Source organism: Oryza sativa, chromosome 7, assembly GCF_034140825.1.
Source record: "Oryza sativa Japonica Group chromosome 7, ASM3414082v1".
Lineage (NCBI taxonomy): Eukaryota > Viridiplantae > Streptophyta > Magnoliopsida > Poales > Poaceae > Oryza > Oryza sativa.
The window spans coordinates 7,894,924-7,912,391 of record NC_089041.1 but is presented as its reverse complement, the minus strand read 5'-3'; the positions used below and the strand labels follow the sequence as shown (position 1 = coordinate 7,912,391).

General features: G+C 56.3%; 1 protein-coding gene across 1 annotated transcript; it reads right to left on the bottom strand.

The window, feature by feature from the left end:
* Positions 1-210: 210 nt before the first annotated feature.
* Positions 211-17,210, bottom strand: LOC4342808 (DIMBOA UDP-glucosyltransferase BX8). Its single transcript, XM_015789918.3, has 2 exons — positions 16,213-17,210; positions 211-1,189 (listed from the first exon to the last, which is right to left on the bottom strand). Exons 1-2 carry the CDS (start codon positions 16,757-16,759, stop codon positions 312-314), a joined length of 1,425 nt encoding a protein of 474 aa, XP_015645404.1. The 5' UTR covers positions 16,760-17,210; the 3' UTR covers positions 211-311.
* Between the last annotated feature and the right edge of the window lie 258 nt (positions 17,211-17,468).

Below are 17,468 nucleotides of genomic sequence, written 5' to 3'. Positions count from 1 at the left end.
CTCAAGGATATGCATTAAAAAAGTTTGATTGAAAACTGTTTATAACTAAAATTATCACAGATCGTTCTATTTGTACAACCAAAGTCATACTTTCGCTTATGCAATATTCCACGTTTGCTAGCACCAGGAAATGCTACCTATGTTCCATCAGGAAATAAAGTACCATTCTAATTGAAGAGCAAGAATGAAGCTCAGTCATGAGAAGTTCCCTGTGCCATTGTAAATTTCACCCAATATATTAATAGTAACTTCAGAAGATGTTTATGTTTTCTATGGATTTTATGAAACAGTTTATTGATATAAGATAATGTTCAAAATGACATTATGAGATTCACCAACATATCAATTGCAGTATTTGAAGAGCCTCCTTTCTCAATACAGGTCGTCGCTTTGTTCTTCAGATCCTTTGCCCTGTGCCTCATCTCCTTGCCTTCTTCACTGCACAGTAACCTTCTTACAGCCCTCTCAATCATTCTCCTCTCCAGTTTTCCCTCTAGCTCGAACCCTATCTTCCATACCTCTTGGACATACCTAGCATTAATCATTTGGTCCGCAAACTGAGGCCTACAGATCATCGGAACACCATCACATATACTTTCTAGGGTTGAGTTCCACCCATTGTGCGTCCAGAAACCACCAACCGCTCGGTGCTTCAGCACATCTTGTTGTGGGGCCCAGGAAACCACCATACCCCTGCCACGTGTCGCCTCCTCAAAGCCATCTGGAAGGCATGTTTGCTCTGATCCCTGGACCGAGTTAGGCCTGATCACCCAAAGAAACGGAATTTCGCTATCGACCAATCCCCACGCTGTCTCCAAAAGCTCTTGAGAGTCCATAGATGCCAAGCTCCCAAAGCTCACATAAAGAACAGACTCTGCCTCCTGCTTGTCTAACCATTCCAAACAGCTTTGATCTTGAGTTAGCAAGCTGCTCTCTTGGCCTATGGAGATCTTGTGAAGTGGACCGATCGCGTAAACCGGAACACTTAGGCCATTGGCGATCTTTCGGAGGTCAGAATTCTCAAGGTCATCGAAGGTATTGAGAATGACACCTGAAGAACACCGTGCCGAGTCCAATAGACGTTCTAAGCAGGTAGCCATTGTACCATGTGTGGTGGTTGCTGAGAACATCATATCTCGCAGACGAAGTGGTGGAAGCTCATCCAATGGCATGTCCAGTTGCAGCTGATCTGGAATTTTATGGAAATGAATTGAGATCAGTCATTGGATGCAATTATATGCGAATGCATGGATGATGGATCAGCTGAGTGCATATATATTTTTTGTAGCTATAGAGGACAGAAGTAACTAAAGATGCATGTATTTAGAAATTTTGTTTCCTTTATTTTTTGACAACAAAATTAAATAAGCCTCTCAGGATGCTTCCAAATTGTAAACCATCATGAGGTAACTAGTTATATACTTTGCATTTTGCCGTGGGATATGTGGATAAATACATATTATACATTATAAAAACGATATATGTATATGTTTAAATAATATTAAAATGATGTGGAGATAATGATTTGATATTAAGTTCTAAAAATACAACAAAATTGTAAAAGATATGTCATGTTTGTATAATATTTAAAATACTCTTAAATAATAATTGCTACTTGGTGATGATGTGGCACGCTTGTACGTGATTTTAAATACTTTAGATAATACTAATTGCTAGTGGGTGATAATGTGGCATACTTAAATGTTGAGATTAAGTAGACTGAGTATCAACTATATATATATAGTATAGATTCGATAAGCCTAGCTACTTATGCCTCGCTAGGGTTTGATTTACACGTTGATTTTCAGAAGGAAAAAGGTTAACCGTATGTCTCAGACTTGAAAATAGTGGCCAAATTTCGGGCTCAACTTTACTTTAATTTATGTACAACCCGTATATAATTATATATACTATCCCTATCAATGTCATATCTATTTTCCATGGCTCTTCTTACTTGGTCTTAGTTTTAAAGGAGGGAGTTGGCGGTGATGGTACATTTATAGGTGATGAATTGGTCTCCTACATAGCGTAAATATAAATATTATAATTTGTACATAAATAATTATTTGTTGCATTTGATATTTATAGATTTAGTACATTTAGATGGGAGCCATTGCAACGTGCGGATATGATTCCAGTCATTTAAAATTATGCAATTTGACATATTCAATTTTGGAATTTGAAAATATTACGAATTAACTTCCTATACATTTGCTTCTGAGGACAGTGAGAAAAGACAAACAAAATAAACAACCCTAGCTTGCATATCTCTTATCTATACTTATAGCCCACTAACTCTAAAGCTTAACATGCAACCATACCACATCATCACCCACTAACCATAATTACATATTCAACCTCATGCAAGCATGCAAGAGCATCTACAATCTATTTAATTCTACAAATTAACATGTGTCGGTGATATGGGACCGGGAGTATCGTGACCAGAGGCTTGAGGCAGACACAATCGTCCACGTGGCCTGGCACCTTCGGGGACGTCGGGCCCGAGGGTGAGGTGTCCGCCCTCCTCCTGATTTCCCCGAGGGGGGGTCGGGTGACTCCTGCCCCGGCCCCGAGGGCCGAGGCGCCCCGACCCCTTGTGGAGTTAGCGCCACATGAATGGGTTGGGTGAACACGGTAAGCCTCACCTAACCACCATTTATTGCGGTCTGGTCGAACGTGTCACGCTGCATGCAGCGTAGTGCAGCGCGTTCCTTTATCCGGTCTGTGACCAGTCACAGACCGGTCAGATCACGGGTTAGGTGGCGACTGGCGGTCTGACGCACGCCTTGCCCCATCCCGTCAAGACGAAAGCCTCTAGGCACTCGTCTCAAGCCGGAGCTAGCGTGTAATCTCTTAGAGATGGCACGTTAGCCCTGGTTAGATTTATACCAGGCTTCATCCCAACCATTACAGGCAAGATGCTATATGAAGAAGGGCAAAAATGCACGTTGCTAAGCTGACACGTGGTGGACAAGGATGACTGATCTGTGACCGGTCTGACACTGGTCGCGTCATCAACAGACAGCCATAATCCCACGTCGCACCTGTTTCCGGCGGAAGTGGGGGTAGATATGGGCCGTCCCGTCAGAAGGGCACCCGGACAGCAACCGTACCGATCTCCGTCCATTTATGAAGAGAAGAATAGTCCAGTTTGGAGAGGGAGAGGGGCATGTGGTATCCCCTTGAGATATAAAAGGAGGACCTTGCCCACTTAGATAGAGAGAGGATTTTTGGACACAAGGCCTTCTCCAGATCCGATCCCAGGGCGATTGGGGGCTGGTTGACACTTTGTTACTTGTTCATACACAAATCCACTAGAACACAGGAGTAGGGTATTACGCTTCCCAGCGGCCCGAACCTGTATACATCACCCGTGTCTCGCGTTTCTTCCTAGCTGGCGATCTTTCCACATACCGAACAAATCCACCAAAACACAGGAGTAGGGTATTACGCTTCCCAGCGGCCCGAACCTGTATACATCACCCGTGTCTCGCGTTTCTTCCTAGCTGGCGATCTTTTCACATACCGAGAGAGCTTGAGATTTCACCCTAAGCCCCCGGCCGAACCGGCAAAGGGGGGCCTGTGCGGTCTCCCGGTGAGGAGCCACGAGCTCCGTCATCTGGCGCGCTAGGTAGGGGGCTCAGCGTGTGTTTTCTGAGCTCTCGTACTCCTCCGTGTGCGCCAAGTTTTTCTTGTTCAGCCTAATGGCCGAGCAAGCAAAGGTGCACGACCTCTCTCCGAGTGTGAGCGGCGACGACGGGGAGCCAAACCCACGCCGTCGAGCTCGTACTCCCCCACCTCCTCCACACCAAAATCCTAAGCAGGGGGAGGCACTCGAGAGGGTCGAAAAATCCGCAGCATCGCCAGTCGCGGGTGATGCAGGAGAACGGCGAGATGGGGAGCGTCGCCTCCTCGTCTACGGCGACGGCAACACGCCTCAGGGCGCGCTTCAGGCTGTTGGCGCGCTCCTACGTAACCCGCCCGTCGTCCCTGACCCGGAGTCTCCAGCCCAGCGATGGCTGGACGACGTGGCCAACTTGGTCATGACGGCACAGCAGCGCCTGGGTGCTGGTGGATGGTCCGCCACCACCAAGACCTCCGGCGCCGCCACTACCGGCTCCGTGTCGTCAAGGCGGAGGGCGCGGCGAGCGGCGGCTGTTGCACGCCATTCGGCTGCCACTCCCTCGTCGGCACCTCCGACTCGGGAGGATCAGCATGGAGAGCCGGATGCCCGCCTCGACATCGAGCGCCGGCGTAATAGCCGGCGTACTCCCCGCGCAACGGAGGGCGCCTCTTCGTCCAGAGTGTCACCTCGACATGGACGTGAGGACCAGCCCTCCGTGCCCCCGGCTGGTGGTGTCGGCTGTAGAGCCTTTGTGGCGAGTCTTCGGAATGTCCGTTGGCTCCCAAGGTTCCGGCCCACCATCACCGAGAAGTATGATGGGAGTGTCAACCCCACCGAGTTTCTCCAGGTCTATACGACCGGGATTGAGGCCGCTGGGGGTGACGACAGGGTCATGGCGAATTTCTTTCCCATGGCCCTGAAGGGACAGGCGCGGGGTTGGCTAATGAACCTGCCACCTGCGTCGGTCCACTCTTGGGAGGATTTATGCCAACAGTTCACTATGAACTTTCAAGGCACTTATCCGCGCCCAGGTGAAGAAGCGGACTTGCACGCGGTACAGCGAGGGGATGATGAGTCACTTCGCTCGTACATTCAGCGGTTTTGCCAAGTCCGCAATACCATACCATGCATCCCTGCACACGCGGTGATCTACGCGTTCAGGGGGGGTGTGCGGCACAACCGCATGCTCGAAAAGATCGCTTCCAAAGAGCCCCAGACTACCGCGGAGCTTTTTCAGCTCGCAGACCGAGTGGCTCGTAAGGAGGAAGCATGGACCTGGAACCCCTCCGGTTCCGGAGTGGCAGCTTCGGCCGCCCCCGGATCCGCCGCTCAGACAGGGCGGCGTGACAGGAGGAGGAAGAAGAGGTCGGTCCATTCCGGCGACGAGGGTCATGTCCTCGCCGTCGAGGGCGCTCCGCGGGCCACCCGAAAGGGGAGGCCTGCGAGCGACAAAAAGAAAGAGGCTGGTACTCCCACCAGGGAGCGCCCAGCCGGCAAGTGGTGCTCCGTCCACAACACCTCCCTCCACGATCTCGCGGACTGTCGCGCAGTCAAAAACTTGGCTGAGCGAACGAGGAAGTGGGAGGAGGACAGGAGGAAGGAACGCCGTGAGGGCAAGTCGCCGGCAACTCCCTCCGGTAAACGGCGAAGTGAGGCCAAACAGAAGGCCCCCGCTGTTGACATCGATGACGGTGATGATGACCTAGGTTTCCAAGAACCTGGGGCCACCATTGCCACTGTCGATGGGGGAGCGTGTGCTCACGTCTCTCGCCGGAGCCTCAAGGCCATGAAGCGAGAGCTTCTGGCCGCGGCCCCTACTCATGAGGCGACGCGCCGGGCGCGGTGGTCGGAGGTTGCCCTCACTTTCGACCAGACCGACCACCCACCGTGCGTCGCCCGGGGAGGGCAGATTGCGATGGTGGTTTCCCCCACCATCTGCAACGTGAAGTTGGGGCGTGTCCTCATAGATGGGGGAGCGGCCCTCAACATCATTTCCCCCGCGGTTTTTGATGCCATCAAGGCCCCGGGGATGGTGCTCCAGCCGTCCCAACCGATTATCGGTGTGACGCCGGGGCACACATGGCCGTTGGGTCACATCGACCTACCGGTCACCTTTGGTGGATCAGCCAACTTCCGCACGGAGCGGGTGAACTTCGATGTGGCGGACCTCAGTCTGCCCTACAACGCGGTCCTGGGGAGGCCCGCGTTGGTGAAGTTCATGGCGGCGGTCCACTACGCCTACCTCCAGATGAAGATGCCGGGCCCCGGTGGCCCCATCTCTGTCCATGGCGACCTGAAAGTCGCGCTCGCTTGCATGGAGCAGCGCGCGGACCACCTCGCTGCTGCGTCCAAGCCCGAGGGTGGTGACGAGAGGCTTGGCACCTCCGCCCCCACCGCCCCGAGGCAGCGGATTGTCACATGCGCCGAGGTCCCGGTCAAGGGGGTTGCCCTGGGCGACGGCCCATCCAAGACCACACGGATCGGTGGTCTTCTGGATGGCAAATAGGAAGACGTGCTCGTCTCCTTCCTGCGGGCAAACGCTGACGTCTTTGCATGAAGACCGGCGGATATGCCCGGGGTCCCCAGGGAGGTGATTGAGCACCGTCTCGCCGTGCGGCCGGGCGCAAGGCCGGTCCGGCAGAAAGTGCGGCGGCAGGCCCCGGAACGTCAAGCCTTCATCCGCGAGGAGGTGGCGAGACTTCTGGAGGCCGGATTCATCCGTGAAGTCATCCATCCGGAGTGGCTGGCGAACCCGGTGGTCGTTCCAAAGGCGAATGGCAAGCTTCGGATGTGCATCGACTACACCGACCTTAACAAGGCATGTCCTAAGGACCCTTACCCCCTGCCTCGCATAGATCAGATTGTTGACTCCACCGCGGGGTGCGACCTTTTGTGTTTTCTAGATGCATACTCTGGTTACCATCAGATTCGCATGGCTAGGGAGGATGAGGAAAAAACTGCATTCATTACCCCCGTAGGAACCTATTGTTATACATCAATGCCCTTCGGGTTAAAGAATGCAGGTCCTACTTTTCAACGTACTACTCGAATTTCTTTGGGTAGCCAAATAGGGCGTAATGTTGAGGCTTATGTCGATGACTTGGTTGTAAAGACGCGCAACCAAGAGACTTTACTCTCAGATCTAGCGGAAACTTTTGAAAATCTCCGCTCCGCCCGCATAAAACTGAACCCCGATAAGTGCGTGTTTGGTGTACCTGCGGGCAAGCTTCTCGGGTTCTTGGTCTCTGCCCGAGGCATCGAGGCCAACCCCGAGAAGATACGAGCTATAGAGCGGATGCGCCCCCCCCAGCAAACTTAGGGATGTGCAATGCGTCACCGGTTGCATTGCCGCCCTAAGTCGTTTCATATCGAGGCTGGGAGAGAAGGCGCTACCCTTATTTAAGCTCCTCAAGCGCTCGGGGCCGTTTACTTGGACGGAGGAAGCTGAACGTGCCCTCACTCAGTTGAAGGCATATCTCAGCTCTCCCCCAGTTCTAGTCGCCCCGGGGCCAAATGAGCCCCTACTACTCTACTTAGCGGCGACCCCCCAAGTAGTTAGTGCAGCGTTGGTTGTGGAGCGCGATGAAGACAATCCTCATTTCGCGCACCCCCGCCCTGTGCTGACTTGGCCCGGGAGCGAGCAGGGAGGAGAAGCCCCCGAGTCGAACGGTGGCCTAAGGCCCCTGACGACCGGAGTCGGCCCTCTGCCCGCTTGTCAGACGGTGCTGGGTGCCCCCGACCCTCAGGAAGGCCCCGAGGCCACTGCGGGAAGGCCGCACCTATCGCCCTTTGGCCCCGAGGCTAACCCTGTGCTGACTCGACCCGGGAGAAAGCAGGGAGAAGAGGCCCCCGAGCCGAACGGAGGCCTGAGGCCCCTGACGACCGGAGTAGGCCCTTTGCCCGCTTGTCCGACGACGCCAGGAGCCCCCGACCCCCAGGACGGCCCCGAGGCCACTGTGGGAAGGCCGCTCCTGTCATCCTCCGACCCCGAGGTCATCGGCACAGAAGACGAGTGCGCCCCGAGAGGCCACTTGGACGAAGAACGCCCCGGGGATGCGGCCCCTAGCGAAGAGGATCGGCCCCGCCGAAAGGTGCAGCGGCCTGTCTACTTTGTTAGTGAGGCCCTCCGGGACGCCAAGACCCGATACCCTCAGGCCCAGAAGATGCTTTACGCTATTCTGATGGCCTCGAGGAAACTGCGCCATTATTTCCATGCGCATCGGGTCACTGTGGTTACGTCTTACCCCCTCGGTCAAATCTTGCGTAATCGAGAGGGTACAGGACGAGTGGTAAAATGGGCAATCGAGCTTTCTGAGTTCGATCTGCACTTTGAACCACGCCACGCTATCAAGAGCCAGGCCCTCGCCGATTTTGTGGCAGAGTGGACCCCGGCTCCAGAGACCGTCTCAATCCCCGAGGCCAGCACGGACCCCTCTCAGCTGCCTCACACCGTCCACTGGGTGATGCAGTTCGACGGTTCTCTGTCTCTCCAGGGCGCCGGTGCGGGGGTCACGTTGACCTCTCCGAACGGAGACGTCCTCAGATACTTGGTCCGTCTCGACTTTCGAGTGACTAATAATATGGCAGAGTACGAGGGACTCATTGCCGGACTCAGAGTGGCAGCTGGACTGGGGATCCGCCGCCTCTTGGTGTTAGGCGACTCCCAGCTGGTCGTTAACCAGGTCTGTAAGGAGTACCGGTGCTCTGACCCACAGATGGACGCTTACGTACGCCAAGTGCGGCGTATGGAGCGCCATTTTGACGGGATAGAGCTTCGGCATGTACCCAGACGGGATAACATGGTTGCCGACGAACTCTCACGGCTCGCGTCCTCGCGAGCCCAGACCCCACCGGGCGCCTTTGAAGAAAGGCTTACCCAGCCGTCGGCGCGACCCGACCCCTTAGGGGAGACGGATGCGCCTGACCAGCCCCCGAGACCCGTCGGAGTCCAGGCCTCGGGACCCGAAGGGAGCGCTCCAAGCTCCCTTAGATTGATTGCTTGGATCTCTGAGATCCAAGCATACCTCACAGATAAGACTCTACCTGAGGACCGTGAAGGGAGTGAACGCGTCCAACGCATTTCCAAACGCTACGTGCTGGTAGAAGGGACCCTCTATCGGCGCGCGGCTAACAGAATCCTCCTGAAGTGCATTCCTCAGGAACAAGGCGTTGAGCTTCTTGCCGATATCCATGAAGGCGAGTGCGGAGCCCATTCCGCCTCGCGCACCTTGGTTGGCAAGGCCTTTCGTCAAGGGTTCTATTGGCCGACAGCTCTCAATGATGCAGTTGATCTGGTCCGGCGATGCAGAGCGTGTCAGTTTCACGCCAAGCAAATCCATCAGCCGGCCCAGGCCCTGCAGATCATACCACTTTCGTGGCCATTTGCTGTCTGGGGGCTCGATATTTTGGGACCGTTTAAGCGGGCCCCGGGCGGGTTTGAGTATCTGTATGTCGCGATCGACAAGTTCACTAAGTGGCCCGAGGCTTATCCGGTCGTCAAGATCGATAAGCACTCTGCACTTAAATTCATTAAGGGCATCACGGCCCGTTTTGGAGTGCCTAACCGTATTATTACGGATAATGGCACCCAATTCACTAGTGAACTCTTCGGCGACTACTGCGAAGACATGGGCATCAAGCTCTGCTTCGCCTCACCTGCCCACCCCAGAAGCAATGGCCAAGTGGAGCGCGCCAATGCAGAAATCCTCAAAGGCCTTAAAACCAAGACCTTCAATATTCTCAAGAAGCATGGCGATTCGTGGATCGAGGAGTTGCCAGCGGTGCTCTGGGCAAACCGAACCACACCAAGCCGAGCAACCGGGGAAACGCCTTTCTTCCTCGTTTACGGCGCAGAAGCGGTTCTCCCATCCGAGCTCACCCTGAGGTCTCCTCGGGCCACCATGTACTGCGAAGCTGATCAAGATCAGCTTCGCAGAGATGACCTCGACTACTTGGAAGAGCGAAGGAGGCGCGCGGCCCTCCGAGCCGCGCGCTACCAGCAGAGCCTGCGGCGCTACCATCAGCGCCACGTCCGGGCCCGATCACTCTGCGTCGATGACCTCGTCTTACGCCGCGTCCAAACGCGTGCTGGATTGAGCAAGCTCTCACCAATGTGGGAGGGTCCGTATCGAGTGATCGGTGTCCCCCGGCCGGGCTCCATACGGCTGGCCACGGGCGACGGCACGGAGCTGCCTAACCCGTGGAATATCGAACACCTTCGTCGCTTCTACCCCTGAGGGGGGGGTCGAGTGTCAGGTTTTGGCTCGGGCCAACCCCGCACCCCCCTCGGGTGTGCAGGGTTGGCCGGGGGCTACCACGCATGCACATTCTTATTTCTCTTATTTCAGCATTTCAATAAAAGCAGTTTCAATTTCCTAAAGGTTGTGTCTGTGCCGTTTTTTCCTTTTGAAGAATCTTGACTTGAAATAAGGTCACTCGTGCTCAACCTTGCCCTCGGGGGCTCGGTTCGGTCAGCTAAAATCGCCAAACGGGGCCCAGAACCGAGCCGTGCCCCGGGGCGTGGTGAACTTCGGGGGGGAATCGGCAAAAACCCACAATCGGGTCACCCATAACCCTCGGTCACCACGTTCCCGGCCTGGCCAGCCTCGACATGTGGATCTCCCCAGGCACTAGCCCCGACCCGAGCCATTAGAGGACTGGGACTTGGGCACGAGCCCTTAAATCAAGCTAAGACACAAAAGAGGACCACAGCACAGATCATCCTCATCTCATACGCATAGCAAAATAAAATTGACACGAATTTTTTCATCATTTTTGATTGTAGATTAAGTTGATCTATACAAAAAAGAGGCATGAAGGCCTTAGAAGAAAGAAAAAGAAAAAACTGGAGTCTGGCGGGGGCCTGGGGGCTCAGTCCGATGCGCCCGGGTCGCCGGCCTCGTCGTTACGGTCGTCTGCACCGCTGGCATCGCCCTCCTCGTCGGAGTTGGGGGCGAACGCGAGCCGAGGGGCCGACCCATCGAAACTGTGGACGATGTGGTCGGCGGCATCCCGGACCCGCGCGCGCGTCGTCCTCGGTCCCGGGAGGGAACTCTTCCAGCGCCATCCATGGAGAGAAGTTGGGGTCCCTGGCCTGGTAACTCGCTAGTACGAGTTCAACCGCTCCTTGGGCGAGGTCCCTCGAGGATGACTTGATGGTCTTCTCGAGCTCCTCGGGGAGTTGTTGGAAAGCCCAGGCCATCTTTGTGAGGTGCGGAGCGAGGCCTTCCAGGTTGGTGGGGTGCGTCATTGTCTGGCCTTTCCAGAGGCCCGCTTGCCGACCGGCGCGATCCAGGCGGGAGACCGCATCCCAAAGCATGCCGGGCCCTATTTCGCCCGCCAAGCGGAGGGCCTCGGCTTCCCCGGCGGATGAGTCTAGCGCGCACTGCATGTCGGCGATGGTGAGTTCGGCAGCTGCGAGGCGGGCGGCTAAGTCGCTTTCGCCCGCAGCCGCCCCGCTGACACGCGCCCTCGCGTCCAGCTCCTTTTCCCGCGCCTCGAGGTCGGCAGCCCGCTGCTCCAGTGCGGCTCTCTCGGCGCGGACGGATTCCAAATTGCGGCGTGCCTGCTCCGCCAGCGCTGCCTCACGGAGGGGAAGGCTATCCGCCAACCGTTGCGCCGCGGCCTCGGCCTCTTCGAGAGCTCGCTCCCGCTCAGCGAGTGCGTCCTCGCGGAGGCGGAGCGCGGACTCCTCTTCGGCGCAGGCGGCCTCGTGCACCGCCAGCGTTGCCTCCCGGATAGCGGCGGCGGCCTCGCGGTCCGCCAAGCCCCTCTCCACGACGCCGGCGTGTTCCTCCAATGCCATAGCATGGGCCTCAAGGGCCTCCTCGCGCCGCCGGGACGCCGCTTCGATCTCCGTTGCCCGCCGCTCTCGGGCAGCGGCGGTGTCAAGGACCCCTTGGGCGGCGTCGAGCTTTTTCTTTAGCTCCGCCTCCCAGCTCCCGTGTTGAAGGCGGAGGGTGTCCTGCGCCTCGATCATCGCGGTGGTGGCAATGAGGGCGGCCTCCCGCTCCTCCTCCACCTCTCGGGCGATCTCTGCCAGCGCCGCTTTGCGGGCTTCAAGCTCCGAGACGTGACGGCGGTGAGCCTTACGGCCCACCTCCACCATGACATCCACCGAGCGCCGCCCCTCCTCGACACGCGCCCATGCGGCCTCGAGCTCCGCTCGTTCCACTCGCAGGGCCTCCACTTGGGCGCTGAACCCATCTAGCACCGCGGTGTTTGCGGCGGCCAAGGCCTGCAGAAGGGGCTCGGCGCTCAGCGGGGCGACAGAAGACGAGGAGAAGAGCCGCCTTGGAGAGAATGCGACGCGGCTCGGCCCGCCGGAGGACGCACTGGGCTCGGGGATGTCCCCCGGACCCGTTTGGTCCTGGGCGTCGCCTGGGGAAGTGGGCCCAGGCGATCCGCCCGCGGCCTCGTCGCGAGCCGCCCCGGAGGCTGTCGCCTGAGCGTCGCCCGAGGGAGTGGGCCCAAGCGACGCGCCAGCAGCTTTGTCGTGAGCTGCCTCGGAAGACGCCATCGCCTCAGCCTGACGAGCCCGGGCGGCCTCCTCCTTAGCAGCTTCTTCGGCTTGGCGAGCCCGGGCGGCCTCCTCCCGAGCGGTATCCTCTGCATGGCGAGCCCGGGCGGCCTCTTCGGCTTCCCGAAGGCGATCTGCGGCCTCTCGCCGGTCAGATTCTCGCCTCCGTTCCTCTGCGGCCGCCGGATCTTCGGCCTCGGACTGGCCGGACTTGGGATGGCGGGAGGAACGTGACGGGACATCGCTGAAGCAAAAGAAAAAACCAGAAGACAAACAAGATGGGTAAGGGAAAACTTGCTTTTGGGATAAAAGAAAGACGGTCGCAATGAGAGTGGGACGAACCTGCGAGGGGGTCGGTTAAATGACCACCTTGGAGGGGAAATCAGGTTTCCCCGGGATGGTTCCGTCTCCCCCATCTTGCGGAGCCGCTTCTTCTTGCGCTCCCCCTCGGGCTGCGATGTCGGCGCGGCCCCCTCCGGGTGCCGACTGCTGGCACGCACCGCCCCGCCCCCTCGGGGAGGAGATGGGGGAGGTGTTCCTCCCAGCTTCCTCTTCCCCTGGGCGTCGGCAGGGCGGCTGCTCCCCGAGCCCCCGACGCGGGGCCCAGAAGCACGACCCCCTCCTGGGGTAGATTGTTCCCCCCGGCGGCTCTCGCCCGCGCTGTCGTGGCCCTTAGGAGTTTCCTCCTCTGAGGCCCCGACCCCCATCATAATGGTCAGAATGGAGGCGCGGTCGGGATCGCTGCAGAGGGGGAGGATTCCTTGAGGAATGAGAGATGCCTCCACGGAGCTGAGATTCAGCACCCTTTGGACCACGATCTTGAAGTCCTCGGGAGCCCAATCCCATCTGACTCCCTGGTGGGTCCGCATGTAGTCTTCGGACCCGGTGTACTCCCAGGCGCCCCGGGCGCGCCGTTGGAGCGGCGCAATCCGGCGACGGAGGTAGTCGCCGTACACCATGGCCCCTGTGAGCCCCTGGGATCGCAGGCCCGCCAGTCGGTCGAGGACGGCGTCATAGTCATCCCCCAGATCTACCGGCGCCCGCCAGCTGGAGACCTGCGCCGGGGGCTGACTTGGAAGTCGGAGGCGCGCTTCGTTGGCGAGGGGGGTGTAGAACCAGTCGCTCTTCCAGTCGTCCCACTTCTTGCGGAGGGCGCAGGGGATGTAGTGGTTCAACACCGGCCCCCGCGGCTGGAAGTAGCAGCCACCAACCACCGACGGCGGCGACACCGACTGCACGGTGAAGAACCACCGGAACAGCCGAAGAGATGGGCGCACCCCAATGAACATCTCGCACAGGTGCGCGAAGATGGCCAATGTCATCACTGCATTGGGGGTGAGGTGCGCCATCTGGAGATCGTAGAAATCCAGAACATCCATAAAGAAAGAAGAAAATGGCGGAACCAGCCCTGCCATTGCGAAGGGGAGGAAGAAGACGGACCGCCCCGGGTAGTCTGGTGCCGGGCGTCCCTCGCCCAGCATCACTATCTCCCGGCCGGTGGCAGATTCCGGCATAAAGCGGCGCGGCAGCCCGGCATGCCTCTCGCTCACGATGCGAGAAGGCGGAAGTACGCTTCCGTCGAGCAGAGCGGAACCCCGTGCCATGGCGCCGGAGGAAGGGATGATTGAGAACGAGCGCGTGTGGCGAAGGAAAGGCGCAGCAGAGAAAGAGTTAGGGCTCAAGCAGCGAAGGCAAGGGGAATAATGGCGAAAGGAAGGGAGCAAATCCTTTCCTCGGTGTCTTTATACCCTTGCCATCGCTGTGCCCGGCTCCTCGTTTCTCGCGCCCACTATCTCGCTCCCTCGTTTCTCACTATCTCGCTCCCTCGTTTCTCGTGCCCACGTTTCCACTAATCCCATTCGCCCGCTTGCGGCGCATGAGGTGGATATGCGGTTGTGGCAGTCGAGATAGATCGTATCGTGCGCGCGTTAATTACGCTCGCTGACCGAAGCGACGTTACCATATCTCCAGGCGAAGCAAATCGGTTCACCCAGATTCGTACGCCGCTCAAGTGATGTGGCAGTCTTGAAGAGACCGCCCATTATGGACAGCCAAGTCACCATTACCGATGTGCATGATTTGAGACCGTTGGGTTTCTGCCCAACCATGGAGACCGGTCCCACCTGTCACCAGGCTTTAGGAGTGGCGTCACGCCCGACCGCTTCCCTTGAGAAGGGCGATCGCCCTGGCATAACGCCGGGGGCTACTGTCGGTGATATGGGACCGGGAGTATCGTGACCAGAGGCTTGAGGCAGACACAATCGCCCACGTGGCCTGGCACCTTCGGGGACGTCGGGCCCGAGGGTGAGGTGTCCGCCCTCCTCCTGATTTCCCCGAGGGGGGGTCGGGTGACTCCTGCCCCGGCCCCGAGGGCCGAGGCGCCCCGACCCCTTGTGGAGTTAGCGCCACATGAATGGGTTGGGTGAACACGGTAAGCCTCACCTAACTACATTTATTGCGGTCTGGTCGAACGTGTCACGCTGCATGCAGCGTAGTGCAGCGCGTTCCTTTATCCGGTCTGTGACCAGTCACAGACCGGTCAGATCACGGGTTAGGTGGCGACTGGCGGTCTGACGCACGCCTTGCCCCATCCCGTCAAGACGAAAGCCTCTAGGCACTCGTCTCAAGCCGGAGCTAGCGTGTAATCTCTTAGAGATGGCACGTTAGCCCTGGTTAGATTTATACCAGGCTTCATCCCAACCATTACAGGCAAGATGCTATATGAAGAAGGGCAAAAATGCACGTTGCTAAGCTGACACGTGGTGGACAAGGATGACTGATCTGTGACCGGTCTGACACTGGTCGCGTCATCAACAGACAGCCATAATCCCACGTCGCACCTGTTTCCGGCGGAAGTGGGGGTAGATATGGGCCGTCCCGTCAGAAGGGCACCCGGACAGCAACCGTACCGATCTCCGTCCATTTATGAAGAGAAGAATAGTCCAGTTTGGAGAGGGAGAGGGGCATGTGGTATCCCCTTGAGATATAAAAGGAGGACCTTGCCCACTTAGATAGAGAGAGGATTTTTGGACACAAGGCCTTCTCCAGATCCGATCCCAGGGCGATTGGGGGCTGGTTGACACTTTGTTACTTGTTCATACACAAATCCACCAGAACACAGGAGTAGGGTATTACGCTTCCCAGCGGCCCGAACCTGTATACATCACCCGTGTCTCGCGTTTCTTCCTAGCTGGCGATCTTTCCACATACCGAACAAATCCACCAAAACACAGGAGTAGGGTATTACGCTTCCCAGCGGCCCGAACCTGTATACATCACCCGTGTCTCGCGTTTCTTCCTAGCTGGCGATCTTTTCACATACCGAGAGAGCTTGAGATTTCACCCTAAGCCCCCGGCCGAACCGGCAAAGGGGGGCCTGTGCGGTCTCCCGGTGAGGAGCCACGAGCTCCGTCAACATGCAAGCATATTCAATCATTACCTCACATCATTTCCACAATAGTTTTACAAATTTCTTTATCATTTTTATAATATTTAATATATACTTATCAATATGTTTTACATTAAAGTGTAAATTTGATAAATATTGATAAGCCCTTAGATTTGATTTTTTTTTCTTTTTACTCCTAGCTAAATTGTAAAAAAAATAACATTAAAATTACTTAGTAATTCCCGCAGCAAAGTACAGGGAATACCTTAGTTCTAATATTGTGCCTTGCCAATAGAATTGATATAATTCACTCACGTGTGACAACTACTACTATATTAGAAAAGGAATAATTCGATTTCATGAAAATAGTTCTATCGCTTAGGATTAGATTTGATTAAACTTCTAAAACATTATTAAATATTTGTGATAGGAGGGATATATATGTATATAGTACTTCGTAATAAGTTTTTTTTTGCGGGGGTATATAGTAATAAGTTGACGCAAGGGCCCTGGTACTTTAATTGGTGATACTAAACTTGCCAACAATTGGTGGGCCGTTCGAGCTTAATAATTACTAATTAGTGATGAGCTAATTACGGATCTGGGCTCGGATAAACCAGAATTAATTATCAAAATCGAAATCTCCGATGGCCCACTTGGCCGGCCGGGGTTGTATACCTCGCGACAGCGGCGGGAGGACGCCCTTGCCGCAGAGCTCCGGGAAGGCCATGTACGCCACGAGGCAGCACGCGCCGCCGGTGCGCAGCGCCAGCGTCCGCACGCCGCGCCGCTCCGCCACCTCCTGCACCCCGCGCAGGTTCGAGTCCACCACTAGGCACGTCGCCGCCGCCTCCTCCTCGTCGTCGGCGAGGAGCGCCTGGCGGAGGGCGTCGTCGAACGGCGCCCGGAGGAGCGCGTCGAGGCGCATCAGCGCGCCGGCGAAGTCGCTGCCGCTGCCGCCCGTGGGCATCAGCGCCGCCGCCTCCCCCGCCACTCCGGCCCCCACGGTCACGAAGCGGTAGTCCTCCTCCGCCGCCGACTGCTCGGCGGCGGCGGGCGCGTTGACGGGGGCGTGGAAGACGGTGACGGCGAGGCCGGCGCGGGAGCGGAGCACGTCGGCCAGCTGCAGCATCGGCGTGACATGCCCCTGAAACGGAATCGGGAACATCAACACCCTCCTCCGCCGCCGCCCCACGCCATCGCTCGCCGGAGAGATCGCCGCCATCTTTGATCTGATCAGATAAGCTAAGCTCTCGCTCCTTCTTGGATCAATCTTGATGATTATCTTCCTGTGCGGAACGATCAGTATGATTTGTGTTAATTAATTTATAAGAAGGTGGTGGTTAGGATGGATGAGGACGGAATTAAGGGGGAATATTGGAGTTATATTAGCAAGAGTGTGTAGATCGATCACATTGAATGGTAGGATCAATAGGTTGATGTCATGGGGGATTTGGGTTGTGGAGGTGGTTTGGTTTGGGAAATGCGTGATTTGCTTGGGCACAAGCCAATATGTGTGCATATCGTTAGGGGGTGATCCACGGCAAACAGACAGGTGGAGGAGGTGAATGACTTTTGTGACTGCTGCTGCGGCGAAAGCTGGGGCTAGCTGCCATTTCCATGTCGATCTGTTGTAATGATTGTTGTGTGTGATGGCAGGCACGACGACAGCTTCGCGTGCATGCACTGCATGACTCCTGTAGGTAGGCCTGCGCAGGTACTTACCTATCTTGTGCATGTATAGGGTGTGTGCCTATTTTCTTGTGGTGCTACGCAACGCACGTACTCCCTCCGTAAAAAAAAAAAAAAAAGACAAACCTTGGTTTTTGTGCCCAACGTTTGACAAACCCTGGGTCTTATTTAAAAAAATTATGAAAAAAATTAAAAAGACAAGTCACGCATAAAATATTAATCATGTTTTATCATCTAACAAC